At 44.2% G+C, this 14857-nt stretch overlaps 1 protein-coding gene across 14 annotated transcripts in view; it reads left to right on the top strand.

The window, feature by feature from the left end:
- Nucleotides 1-14857, top strand: part of zmynd8 (zinc finger, MYND-type containing 8) — a 96679-nt gene that overhangs the window by 13603 nt on the left and 68219 nt on the right. For all 14 annotated transcript variants that reach the window (XR_015080670.1, XM_086005696.1, XM_086005697.1 and 11 more), the window contains exons 2-3: nucleotides 1968-2044; nucleotides 13513-13658. Coding sequence is in view for 13 of the 14 variants with exons in the window: in XM_086005696.1 (XP_085861822.1) it covers nucleotides 1968-2044; nucleotides 13513-13658 (223 nt within the window). In the remaining variant the exon portion in view is untranslated. The remainder of the gene's footprint in view (nucleotides 1-1967; nucleotides 2045-13512; nucleotides 13659-14857) is intronic.

Genomic DNA, 14857 nt, shown 5'->3' with positions numbered 1-14857 from the left:
ACACCTGCGAACCACAAACGTTGGTACTTGTTGCCTTCAAGCTCCATACCAATGCAATTGGGAGCTTTATCTGTTAGCTTGCTGATGGCATTAGCAGTGGAGTCTGGGGCAGTTTAAGTTGGGCTATAAGCTGAAGTGTCAACTTTGTTTGCTTGCAATTTTTCCTCTAGTCAGAAAGTTTTGGGTTCAAGCTTCACTTCAGGACTTCAACAAAGTACTGAAGGAGTCCTGCATTCTCAGAGCTATCATCTTTTGAAAAAGACGTTTGAGGCCTCGTCTGCCAGTTAAGATGGACGTAAAAGATCTCGTGGCAATATTTGAAGAACAGGAGAGTTTTTAACCAGTATCCTGACAAATTTTATCCCTTATCAACCACACCAAAACAGATCAACTGGTCATTTATCTAATTGGTGTTTGTGGGAGCCTGCTGTCTGCAAATTGGCGACTGCGTTTGCCTACGTAACAGTGTCTACACTTCAAAAGCAATTAATTGGCTGTGAAGTGATTTGGAACATCAAGTTCTTTCTTACAAATTAAAATGTTGAAAATGCAAATGGCTTATTTAATGACCTGGATTGTGTTTCATCAATTCAATTCCGTTCGCCTTTCCTCATAACTTTGAGTCACGGAGCCCTCCTTGTCGGTGGCTCTCTGAAACTTCTCCAGTAAATCAATGATCCATTCCTCATGGGTAAGTAAAGCAAAAGGAAGTGCTCTTGTGAGAGGAGGTATAAACAAGTGCTATTACGGTCATATGTATACAGGAAACTTTCGATTAACCGGCCCCTAAATAACCGGAACGCTCCATCCACCGGCAAAATTCAGGAGTCGGTTCCGTTAACTTTTTTATTACTTTTATTACCTTTTTAAACTCCATTTGTTGCTGTGCAAGGGTGTAGCTGAAGCTGTTGCTAAGCTACAGAGACGCCTGCAACTTGTGCCGATTGTTTTGAAGCTGTTTGGGTTTGTTGCTTTATACGGAGCTCTGAGCTCCGTATCTTTTACTATAGCGTTCGGTTATCCGGAATTGTTGATGAACCGGCACAGGTCGGTCCCGTCCGTGCCGGATACCAGAAAGTTTCCTGTATTAAGTTTGCTATGTTAATCCTTTTATCTTTGGTTGTTTGCATTGCAAAATTCATAATAGAAGTGTAAATGTGAAAAAACAGTGTTCTGGTCTTGATGCCCATGAACCTTTTTTTTGTCATTTTACCTACAACATAATGAACAGTTTCAAGGTGAATGTTTTTGTTCACTTAATTAATGGGAGCTCTTAATTTCCTTGTCAGCAGGTCCATCTCCTATATGATGCTGCCTTATATGTTTGGGAAAACTAGAACAGGAATTTGAGTAAAAATGTGCATTTGCAAATTAAATTAATTTAGTGTGCACAGCACCAGCACAAAATCAGAAATTGGACAAGAGTGTTATTTTTCTGCGTATTATAGCTAGAAGCAAAGCTAGTTCACCTTATCGAGTGACAAGACTACCGATGATCATTGGTAAGAAATGTGACCAGGCAGATGAGCTAGCTCCGCAATCTCCATTGTCATTTGGTATTACTGTCTACCTCAAGTTGTCTACCTGAACTAAAATCTTGTCCTAAAACTGGAAGTTTTCCTTCAAAAATGCACCAGTGTGATGGTGCTTAGCATTATGTCTTGTTGGGGGGAGGCTGAGCAAAGGAAAGCTGAAATGTCTCTCTTTTGGGGAGGGGGTGAAGAAACCACAGAAGAGCCAACCATAGGTGGGTATATTGCTTCTTGGAGTAGGCCATGTGTGAGCCCTTCTGTTACAGGCACCAGATCAGGCAGATTTGGGGTGGGGTTAAAAAAAGGATAACCTTTCTCAAATACCCTCCTTAAAATAATGTTTTTTTTCAAAGTACAGTTGCTGTGTCTGATCTTATGATTTTCTTAAAGAATATTGCATAATCAAGTGGTTGCTTTTGTTTTTCATTGATGCAGTTTGGCTGAGGACCTGCCTAAACAGGAGCAGGAAGAGGAGGAGGAGGAGGAGATGGAGATCTCAACCAGATCAAGAGGTGGGTGAAAAAAGTCTTTGCATATTGTGTCCTGTCTTGTCCCATCTAGAGTGACTGTCAAATTATCCGAAAATGATGAGGTGACTCCATGCTATTAAAATTCTGGATTTATTGAAAGGCATTGACCATGGGTTTAATATGTGCCTGCATGTGTTACTTTGTGTGCATTGTAGTTGTTTTACAATTATCGTCCTTGTTTTCAGATCCCTCCCTATCTCTGCAACCTTTGATAACCCGCCAAGATCTCTGTGTTCCTCCAATTCTGGCCTCTGGCACGTCCCCAATTTTCATCACTCCACCACTGGTGGCCGTGCCTTCAGCTGCCTCGGCCCTAAGATCTGGAATTCCCTCCCTAAACCTCTCTGCCTCTCTCTGCTACTTTTAAAAACGATCTCTTTGACCAAACTTTTAGTCACCTGCCCTAATATCTCCTTATGTGACTCAGTGTCAAATTTTGTTTGATAATCATGTGAAGTGCCGTGGGACATTCTGCTATATTAAAGACACTATGGCCTAGAAATTCAGTATTGCCACGTTTGGGGCGCTACAGCCGGGCGGCCGCTAAAGTTTGCGCCCGGCGCAACTTCGCGCCACCTTCGCCGATATTCAGTGGCATCGCCCCAAGAGGTTGCTGCTGCGCTAAAACAGGCGATGCACGACTATCATTAGGCGCTAAGCCGGCGGCCCGGGGCGAAACCCCCGAGGGCGCAGCGCAGGTGCGGCGAGTTGCTGATTGACGGCAGACACTCTGGCGCCGGTGAGCTCTTAAAGGGGGAGGGTGGATTTGTTTTTTTGAAAGGCCGAGACTGCTTGATTTGTGTTTTTTGTGGGGGGCTTCTCTCCATTAGTTTGTTATGTGGGAAGGGCACAGAGGTATCAAAGTAATAAATGTTCTTAAATTGCACTGTCCATGCTTTCTTTTGGAAGTCCTGGTTGCCCTGCTTGGCTGAGGGCTTGTGGAGCGGCTACATTCATCTTGTGCACAAGCCATTCCCTGAGAGGGGGCCTAGAACCGACGTTCAATAAGCCGCCGACGGGCGGCCCTTGCACTTTCTGCCTCCCTCCTGTGCTGGTCCTCCTCCTCCTCCTCCTCTGGTGGTCCTCCAATGTCTGGTGGCAGTGGCCGAGTCCTGCGGATAGCCAGGTTGTGCAGCATGCAGCACACGACTACGAAATGGGAGACTCGCTCAGGCGAGTACTGTAGGGCTCCTCCGGAACGATCCAGACAGCGGAACCGTTGCTTCAGGACGCCGATTGTTTGCTCAATGAGGTTCCTGGTTGCTTGATGGCTGTCACTGTATCCCTCTTCAGCAGGGGTGCTGGGCGCACGGAGTGGGGTCATCAGCCAGGTGCACAAAGGATAGCCTTTGTCCCCGAGAAGCCATCCTCGTGGGTGAGGCTGGGCCTGGAACATGTCTGCCACAGAAGTCTGGCGCAGGATGAAGGCATCGTGGCTGCTGCCTGGAAAGCGGGCATTGACAGCTAGGATGATCTGCCTGTGGTCACACACCAACTGCACGTTGAGCGAATGGTAGCCCTTCCGGTTGCGGTAATCCTCGGCATGCTCTAGAGGTGCCCGCAAAGCCACATGCGTGCAGTCAATGGCGCCCTGCACCATGGGGAAGCCCGCTAATGCTGCAAAGCCCATTGCACGCTGTTGCTGCTTGACAAGGGCCATGGAGAAGGAGATGAACTGACGTCTCCTTCTGAAAAGGGCATTGGTCACCTGGCGGATGCACCAATGTACGGCAAACTGGGAGATGTTGGAAATGTCCCCAGCAGCGGATTGGAAGGAGCCGGTGGCATAGAAGTTGAGAGACACCGTCACCTTCACTGCCACCGACAGAGACGTCCTGCTCCTCAGCTGTGGCTGCAGATCTCCGCGAAGCAGGTGGCAGATCTCAGTGACCACCGCCCTTCGGAATCGCAGCCTCCGAACACACTGCTCGTCAGACATGTTCAGATATGAGAACTGCTGGCGGTATACCCTGGGTGGGTAAGGCCTCCTTAGCCGACGCCTGTTGCCCCTTCTCCCTCTGGCCATGACTGCCACTCTCTCACGGCGTCTCTGAGCCCTTTGAATGCAATGGAGAAGGCCAACGTTTGCACTCATTGCAGCCCCCATTCTATGTTTCCAATCAATGCTATGGCTCTGAAGTTAAAGACAAGTGCAAAGCTATGGCCTGAAGCCACAAGTACCTGTGCGAGTGTTGAGCCAAACCAGAAAGCTCTCTACCTTTGTCTCTCTGCAAAGATCCGTCTCTCACAAAGAAGGAGTGTTGCAAAATGGCTGCCATTTCTACTGCAGGAGGAGTGCCCTTTAATTAGCGCCCTCCGCGCCCCGCAGCGACTGGGAACCGTTCCCCTCTACCAGTCGCTAGGGGCGCCAGGCGCGCAATAGGCCGACGCCACTGATTTTCCGGTTTGGGGCGCACAAAGGGCGTTGCACGATGAAATGACGTCAGGATCTGCGCGCGCAGCTGAGCGCGCGCAAAGGCTTTGCGCCGCCGCTAAATACTGAAGTTGGGGAGAGGCGCAGATCGCGCAGCGCCCGGCCGCTAGCCGCCTAGCGCCCCACATCTCCTCCTCCTAAGGCGCTAGCGGCTGGCGCAAACAACTGAATTTCTAGGCCTATGTAAATACAAGTTGTTGTTTAATCTGAATTTACTTTTTGTAAACAAGTTTTGTTTAGTCGGGTATAGCTTCTTTCTCCGCCTTGGTCAGATCAATATGAAGAACTATTTCTTGCTGTGTATCTCTCCCTCATCCACTGTTTCATTGGTTGTCTCTGTTACAGCAAAGTGAAGTTATTTTTAGCTGTTTCACTACCTTAAACATAGAAATCTGTAGATTCAGCAAGACTAAATACTGAAGCTTTCAAAGTTTTGTACTTTACATTGTTTGGCTAAGATAATCAGAGTTTGAAACTATGTTGTGGGATACTAGCAGCAAAACTGCAGATGGTGGAAATCTGGAACAAAAACAGAAAATACTGGAAACACTAAGCAGATCGTGTGCAAAGAACAGAAGGTGGTGTTTTTGGTGTAGATACTGACTGGTCTGCTGAGTGTTTACGGGATGCTAGCATATGAATACCGAATGAGTATGTCTTAAATTCCCTTTTCTGCTATTGTAAAATACCAAGTAAATTAAAGAAGGCGGCCTCATCTACAATATAATAGAGGAATTTCAGATGAATATGTTCAGTTTTTGTACGCTAGTATCCCACAGCCCAATTTCAGGGCCTCATGATTTTACATTCTTATCCTGCTGAATAACAAAGGAACAGACTTGCAATACCTGGAATGTGGTAATCGGCCACTTTGTTAATTTATGAGGTATTTAAAAAAAATGTATTTACAGGGCGAGAATAGTTTTTAGAATAAATCTTTTCCGCTTTTACGACCTGCTGCTTTGATATACTATGTTTTACTGGGTGTTATAAACTGGAATGTTTGGAGAACTTGTTTTTGTTTTAGAAGAATACACCGGAGTCACATCTTGGAGCTAGTGTTCAGCATTCATCGTGCTTGGCTATCTTCCCCTCTAATTTTTCATTCACTTTATTTTCCTTCCAACTGTGAATGTGGTTAAGGCCTATTCGCTCACTGAATGCAAATTTGAGGGTCAGCTGCAATCTCTAGCTTCTCTTCCTGGATTTGATTTCAATTTTGGAATGTTTAACAGCTGAATGCTGGGAGTGCTAACTGTACATGAAACAATACCAAGCTCCATACTGTAATTTTTTGGTCTTGGAAATGGAAAGCGGATATGTACAAGATCTGCATGGCTGAAGCTACAACAATGGAACAGTTAAGGCTGTGGTAATTTCGTGATATTCAAATTTGGCCATAGGAAAAAGATTCACAAATTCCTAGTTACTAATCCTTCAAACAAAAACTTCCAGACTTCAGAAAAATGCATCCTTTGCACTTAATCTGCTTCATGTTCAATCATTTTAAATTGACCCTTAGTGTTAGGGGGATTAAATACGTGGGGTTACGGGGATAGGGTGGGATATGTGTTGGTGTAGGGGTTACGGGGATCGGGTGGGATATGTGTCGGTGCAGGCTCGATGGGCCGAAATGGCCTCTATCTGCACTGTGGGGTTTCTGTGATTCTGTGATTTTTCTCAATTCTCATATTATTTGTATCCACTAAATTGCCAAGCATATATATTTATAAGACACTGGCAATATAATACAGATGAATCTGCACTGGACATATGAGTATCACTTTTCTAATTGGGAGCGCAATTAGAATCTTTCAAGGTGAGAAATATTTATGGGGAATAGATTTTGGCACTTTGACAAATTAAGACTTCCTGCCTTTGATTTTATATAGTTTAAAATAGCTAGGGTTTAAGATGGAGGTTGCTTCTTCGTTATATTTCAGTTTGGAGGACAGGATACACTCTGTGAACCAGGCAAGGTTGTTGATCAAGAAAATAGTTACGATGAAGGTGCTTTCATCCGAGTGTGAATTGTATTGTTCACTGTAAAGGGCTTCAACAGATGCTAGAGCCAGCTGATAAGCGTTTAAACTTATCAGCATTTAATGGGATAATTCTTGTGATAATGTTGCCTTTGATGAGTGATTGACAGCACTGTCTTGAAAAGGGTAAACTATAAAACAAAGGGAAAATTTTCAGTGGGCAACGGCTCTGGCAAGAATGCACCCAGGCTATGGATCTAGAATCCCACGTATTTTGGCACGGAATTTGCTGTGTACTTTCACTTTCTGAGAAGGATATATTAGCCTCTTGTGAATGGTTTCCAATTTCCTCGTAGAATTTTACAGCACAGAAGTATTATGCTGTTTAGCAGTTTGTCTTTTTACTTCAATGTATTGTTTTACTTCTGAATAAATCTAGAACAGTAGTTTAGTCTCTACATGCTATTTCATTATCTGAGGCGATAGGAGGCATAGTGAACATTCTAAGTGGTGTTCGGTAATTGGGATTAATTGTTAGATCTGCGTTTATGTTCACCCAAATGCAGTGGAGAATGAAGACACCGATTTCAGACTGTAGAAGATATTTGTCTGTTTATGGAAACTGTTGTCTAGCCATTTAACACAAGCAAACATATATTTTTAAAAATTTGTTTATGGGATGTGAGCGTCGCTGGCAAGGCCAGCATTTATTGCCCATCCCTAATTGCCCTTGAGAAGGTGGTGGTGAGCCGCCACCTTGAACTGCTGCAGTCCATGTGGTGAAGGTACTCCCACAGTCCTGTTAGGTAGGGAGTTCCAGGAATTTGACCCAGTGACGATGAAGGATCAGCAATATTACTTCTATAAGCCAGGATGGTGTGTTACTTGGAGGGGAACTTGGAGGTGGTGGTGTTCCCATGCGCCTGCTGCCCTTGTCCTTCTAGATGGAAGAAGTTGCAGGTTTGGTAGGTGCTGCTGAAGAAGCCTTGGTGAGTTGCTGCAGTGCATCTTGTAGATGATACACACTGCAGCCATGGTACGCCGGTGGTAGAGGGAGTGAATGTTTAAGGTGGTGGCTGGGGTACCAGTCAGGTGGACTGCTTTGTCCAGAATGGTGTCGAGCTTCTTGAGTGTTGTTGGAGCTGCACTCATCCAGGCAAGTGGAGAGTGTTCCATCACACTCCTTACTTGTGCCTTGTAGATGGTGGAAAGGCTTTGGGGAGTCAGGAGGTGAGACACTCGCCACAGAATACCTAGCCTCTGACCTGCTCTTGTTGCCACAGTATTTATGTGGCTGGTCCAGTTAAGTTTCAGGACATTGATGGTGGGGGATTTGGTGATGGTAATTGTAGTGTATGTGCCTTTAAGAGCCCCATATGTGCTGTAATGCTGGTAATGGCCACTCGGGCTATATAAGCCTGTATATTGTGTTATATCCGTTAGTACCCCTCCAGACTTTGCTTACTAAACACCTATGAACCAACTCCTGTCTTCAGTGTCTCTGTCAACACACGGACACTACAGTAATGCCATTGAATGTAAAGGGGCGGTGGATCGACTCTCGCTTGTTGGAGAAAGTCATTTTTTGGCACTTATGTGGTGCGAAGGGAGGCAACTGTTACACCCACTTTTCTTCAGTCAGTGCACTCCCCGTCCACACACAAACAATGACTGGGCAGATCCCTTTAAGTACTCCAAGTCAATTTACCTGGAATTCTGCAGTTTTATGCTGTGATCTTTGATTCACTAGAAACTGCATTTCGGATTGCCCAAGCTTATTTCACTTAGGAACCATGCAGCTGTCCATTATCTCTCCTGGGTTGGATTGAATCCCAGGTTCCAGAGTAAGTGGTCATTACGCTAACTCACTGTGTGTGGGTTGGGCCATGTATTTGGCGTCTTGTTAACTGTTTACCACCCAAGTGGTTTTAGTTCTTTCTTCAGTAAAATTGCAGTCACGTTGAGCCACAAGTAATTTGGATTAAAAAGCTTATACACTGATTAATGGGGTGGGGAGGAAACTGCAATGGTTTGAACATGCTTTATAGTAACAGTAGCTATTAAATAAGCTCTTCCCTCCACTGCAGGTTCTCAAACTGGGTTTGATAACATTGAAGAAAATCACTAATTTTACAAGAAATCTGTGTTTGACTTGGTCATCTGCATTTGTTTAGGTTCTTCACAAGAAGCAACCTATTTAAAATATTCCACATCCTGAATAAACAGCTTATCTGAGCAAGGATGTTGGTAAAAGGATGTGTGCTGAGCCCCCTCCTCTACTCCCTCTTCACCCACGACTGTGTGGCTGTTCATGGTTCCAACACCATCATCAAGTTTGCGGATGATACCACGGTAGTAGGCCAGATCACCAACAACGATGAGTCAGCCTACAGGGAGGAGGTCCAGCATCTCGTGAAGTGGTGCGCCGATAACAACCTGGCCCTTAACATCAAGAAAACCAAAGAAATCATCGTGGACTTCAGGAAGTCCAAAGGCGGAAGTCACACTCCCATCCACATCAATGGGGCTGTGGTGGAAAGGGTGGACAGCTTTAAGTTCCTCGGAGTCCACATCACGGAAGACCTTTCCTGGTCCCTCAATACCTCCTCTCTAGTGAAGGCGGCCCAGCAGCACCTATATTTCCTAAGGAGGCTGAAGGGATGTAACCTGTCACCCCTGATCCTCTCTAACTTTTACTGCTGCACAATAGAGAGCATCCTGACGAACTGTATCACAGTATGGTATGGCAGCTGTAGCTACTATGACCGGAAAGCCCTGCAGCGGGTAGTCAAAACTGCCCAACGCATTACCTGCACCCGGCTACCGACCATAGAGCACATATACCAGAACCGCTGTTTACGGAGGTCACGGTCCATCATCAAAGACCCTACCCACCCCAGCCACAGTCTGTTCGCCCTCCTGCCATCTGGGAGACGCTACAGATGCATTCGCACCCGTACGACCAGATTTAGGAACAGCTTCTTTCCCAGGGCTGTCATCCTACTGAACTCCACAAATAAACTCTAAAGCCTGCACATCTGCCAATGCACTTTATTAAGGTTATGTTTATGTTAATGTATTACAAGCCAAATGTATGTTGAATGTTTAAATGTCTTAATCTAAATGTACACTCTCGGGAGCCGCAAGCCTACATTTCATTGTACTGCACTTGTGCACTAACAATGACAGTAAAAGTTGATTTGATTTGATTATTAAGGAAACAGTAACAGAGTATTTGGATAAACATAAATTAATAGGACAGAGTCAGCATGGTTTTATGAAGGGGAAGTCATGTTCGACAAATTTGCTCAAATTCTTTGAGGATGTAACATACAGGGTGGATAAAGGGGAACCAGTGGATGTAGTGTATTTGGACTTCCAAAAGGCATTTGACAACGTGCCACACAAAAGATTACTGATCAAGATTAAAAAATCACTGGGATTGGGGGTAATATACTGGCATGGGTGGAAGATTGGCTATCTAACAGAAAACAAAGAGTTGGGATAAATGGTTCGTTCTCGGGCTGGCAATCAGTAACTAGTGGTGTTCCGCAGGGGTCCGTGCTGGGACCCCAACTCTTTACAATCTATATTAATGATTTGGAGGAAGGGACCGAGTGCAACATATCCAAGTTTGCCGACGATACAAAGATGGGAGGGAAAGCAGTGAGTGAGGAGGACAAAAAAAACCTGCAAAAGGACATAGACAGGCTAAGTGAGTGGGCAGAGATTTGGCAGATGGAATATAATATTGGAAAGTGTGAGGTTATGCACTTTGGCAGAAAAAATCAAAGAGCAAGTTATTGTCTAAATGGAGAGAAACTGCAAAGTGCTACAGTACAAAGGGATCTGGGGGTCCTGGTGCATGAAACACAAAAAGTTAGTATGCAGGTGCAGCAGGTGATCAGGAAGGCCAATGGAATCTTGGCTTTTATTGCGAGGGGGATGGAGTATAAAAACAGGGAAGTCTTGCTGCAGTTATACAGGGTATTGGTGAGGCCACACCTGGAATACTGCGTGCAGTTTTGGTTTCCATATTTAAGAAAAGATATACTTGCTCTCGAGGCGGTTCAGTGAAGGTTCACTCGGTTGATTCCGGAGATGAGGGGGTTAACGTATGAGGAAAGGTTGAGTAGGTTGGGCCTCTACTCATTGGAGTTCAGAAGAATGAGGGGCGATCTTATCGAAACATATAAGATTGTGAGGGGGCTTGATCGGGTGGATGCGGTGAGGATGTTTCCACTGATGGGTGAGACTAGAACTAGGGGGCATAATCTTAGAATAAGGGGCTGCCCTTTCAAAACTGAGATGAGGAGAAACTTCTTCACTCAGAGAGTAGTAAATCTATGGAATTTGCTACCTCAGAGAGCTGTGGAAGCTGCAACATTAAATAAATTTAAAACGGAGATAGACAGTTTCCTAGCAGATAAGGGAATTAGGGGTTACAGGAAGAGGGTAGGGAAGTGGACGTGAGTCTAGGATCGGATCAGCCATGATCCTATTGAATGGCGGAGCAGGCCCGAGGGGCCGTATGGCCTACTCCTGCTCCTACTTCTTATGTTCTTATGATGTTCTTGCCATGGAGGGAGTGCAGCGACGATTCACCAGACTGATACCTGGGATGGCAGGAATGACGTATGAGGAGAGATTGGTTCGATTGGGCTTATATTCGCTGGAGTTTAGAAGAATGAGAGGGGATCTCATTGAAACTTATAAAATTCTAACAGGACTAGACAGACTAGATGCAGGAAGGCTGTTCCCGATGACAGGGGAGTCCAGAACCAGGGGTCACAGTCTAAGGATAAGGGGTAAGCCATTTACGACCGGGATGAGGAGGAATTTCTTCACCCCCAGAGTGGTGAACCTGTGGAATTCTCTACCACAGAAGGCAGTTGAGGCCAATTCATTAAATATATTCAAGAAAGAATTAGATATATTTCTTAAGGCTAAAGGGATCAAGGGATATGGGGAGGAGGCAGGGACAGGGTACTGAATTTGGATGATCAGCTATGATCTCATTGAATGGCGGAGCAGGCTCGAGGGGCCGAATGGCCTACTCCTGCTCCTATCTTCTATGTTTCTTACCCAATTTATATGGCAATGAGTAAGGGCCTAGCCTTAGATTACACTGAGGTGCTTTATGGGGATTGTATTTCCGACCCAATGAATACTCTCTAATGCAATTTATTGTCCCAAAATAGAAAGTCATTTTTCTTCACATTCACAAAAATGCTTTGTATAACCCTGGATCTAGTCTCTTTAAGCTAGGACTCTAGTAGACTATTTTACATGCTGACCCACAGTGTGGTGGGATGTGTGTCCACGACCGGATTAGTGCTTAAATTTAGCTGAGTCGTTGTCTGATATGCTGAGGAGAAGCCTAATGATTACTCGCAGGGAGGGACTGCTTTGTACTGTTCTTGGACTTTTCCTTGCAGTCAGAACAACGTAGTCTGGGTTCATGTCATCCCTTTGTTTATGTAACAGAATGTAATTGAAGAATTAATACTAAAAGGAAAAACTATAAATAGGCGGACCACTGGAACTTCAAACACATTGGCCCAGACTTTGTGGTAGAAATCAGGGTGAAGCTATCGGCGCTCACTGATATTAAGGAGTAAATCGGACAGAAATTGCCCGCGGCCGCACATGCGCGGTTAAACACGGAAATGAGGAAGTTGCTGTCCGATTTGCCCTGCTCTTCCACAAGCTTCATTATAACAGTAACTTGCCAAGAGACTCTGCATTCAAAGACATGACGGGCGTGATGTTGCGGCACTTATCCATTAGATAGCCACTAAAAACGCCAGAAAAGGTTAGGGCTTGTAGATTCAAGTGTTAAGTGAATTTTTAATGGGGTGATGAGCAGTGTTCCCCCTAAGGAGCGCGGCTGCGCATTTTCTGGAGGTCCCGTGCATTCCGCTCACAAGCTGCTGGCGCTGGAAGATACCGCACATGGGCAGCCACGGCAGCAAATTTAAAAGGACTGCACACACACGCACACACACACACACAATTAGAGGAAACCTTGGTGATAAGTCTTAGTTACTACCAAACAACCTCTCTGACATTGAAAATTTACTTTTACAAGTGTGGAGTCTCATTCCTTCAGATTTCAATTATTGTTGGAGATTTAAAAAACATTTTTTTGAAACTTTTTCTTTCTGTCTTTTTCTTTATTTCACTTTCTGTACATGAATTTACAATGAATTAAATATTCTAACTTACACTTCCGGACTTGCGTGTCTCAGTAAGGATTCTTCAATCTGATTGGTTGAAGAGACGCACTGTAGCTTGTCCTGTTCACACGGGTCCAAGATCCCCAGTAGAGGGCGCCGCGCTGTATCAGACTCCCGATGACCGTAAGTTGCCGCTCAAAAACACACACAGTCTGGGCAGTTCTAAGTGCAATTAGCAGCAAGCATCGTTCATTCGCCACTGACCACAAAATCAAGCCCAATATTGGCTACCATTTCATAAGTGCAAAGTTTTAGGAACAGGAAAAAGCTATTGGACTTAATAAACCCATCCGTGTATATATATCTTCTCTCCATACCTTTCAATTACTTCTCTCTCTCCAGTCCTGTAACTGCCCCTTGAACTCATTTATATGCCCACTCTATTACAGTGACCTTCCCTGGTAACTTATTCCACAGTCTATTGCCGTTTTGGTGAAAAAGGTTTGCCTAACTTCCTTTCTTACTCTTAACTTCCTAATTTTTAACTTGCATCCCTGGGTATTTGAACCCTTGACCATAGCTAACAAGATCCAAACAAAACTCCTAAGAAGTATGGGGTAGGCAGGAAAGAAGCCCTGTATGATTTTTTGTCAGCACATTACAGTATATGGGACATAAAAAGAAACTTGAATAGAGCTCCACAAATTCAATAGTAAATTCAAAAGTGTGATCCTCACCAGGTTTCTGATGCTGCATTTTCTTGGTAACCATGCACCTCACTAATTTTGTTGGCACTCATTTCTTTGCCCTAATGGGTGAAGTTTTCTTGGTTTGTAATTTGAGTTTATTTTTCAGACCCTGGTTCTGCAGAGCGTGCGGGGCTGAAAAGAAAGCAACTTAGCCCTCAGCCGTCTTCAAATGGACACTCCCCACAAGATGATTCATTGAGTCCCATTAAAAAGAAGAAGAAACCTGGATTGGCTAATTCGAGTAAAGAGCAGGTATAGTACCATCTGAGCCTGTCCAATTCATGCGTTGACAGCTAGTAATTTTATCAAGCTGCATTACCCCACAATTATTTCAGTCATATTTAGGAATTGGTGAAGAAAAACAAACAAAAATCTGAACATACTTACAAAAAGAAGAATGAGAAAAACCACCTACGCCCATCCATCCTGATGTGAAACCTAGTACACCATTCAACCACCACCCCCCCCCCCCCCCCAACCACACAATCTCCTGGAAGAGGCTAAACAAAAACTCCTCTGAGACTCCCTAAGGCAATCCAGCAAAGCTCTAGGAGACCATAGTCGCCTACAACTTCTCCTCATCACAATTAACAAACACTTGCCCTCTATAAATGGAAATGCCATCATCTCAGGAACTTGTCAAATTTCCTTTTGAATATCTTTGTCGCAACTCTAGCCATTGCATATTTTGGGAGTTTGTTCCCCACAACTAATTAAGTGATTAAAGCAGAAATGTAATGCATTCATTTGAGTAATTTGAGTGGCATGTTTGATGGCTGTATTAACTTTTCTTATTGTCATTAATAGTTATTTAAAAGAAAATCTGGCAAATAAGAGTTCTGTAGCTACCATTTTACTCCTAAGAGTTTGCTAGTTATTCAATAAATGCAGCAGTTTCTGCCTAAAAGTGTTAATTTAAAAGCATTGAAATATGGGGAAAAAAGAGCAGAATCTGATTTCAAAAGCTAGATACACTAAAGCAGGAAATCCTTTCAGCAGATTGTGAAAAATTGCAGCACCATACGTTGCTTTTCATAGTCTGTTCCTTCTTTCGTCAGTAACGTTTCTCTCTGTTCAGGCCTAAAGTACCCATCCCCCTCCTCTAATGAACTAGAGTTTTTGCAGACATTTCCTCTACTTTTGTATTGGGTTCATGGATCACCACATTGACTCCCCCGCTCAGTACAAGGTTAAAGTTTTGTCATCGGTCCTTCAGCTTTGTATTGAGCTCCGCATTCTCCATAATGCATTACATAATGAGACTAGTCATGACAGAATCTGAGTTATCTGGTAGATGATAATTGTGAGGGTTTTTAAAAAAAAAAAGCAATAATAAGAAATTGACTACTGCTAGTTTACAGTGTACTTTAAGTTATGGCACTCTAACATCCAAATTACCAGCAGACTTTATTGTAACTTACTCTATCCCCTTTATTCATTATTCATATGCT

Source organism: Somniosus microcephalus, chromosome 13, assembly GCF_052327205.1.
Source record: "Somniosus microcephalus isolate GS21.2 chromosome 13, FLI_Smic_1.0, whole genome shotgun sequence".
NCBI classification, from domain to species: Eukaryota; Metazoa; Chordata; class Chondrichthyes; order Squaliformes; family Somniosidae; genus Somniosus; species Somniosus microcephalus.
This window is presented reverse-complemented; position numbering and strand designations above follow the sequence as displayed.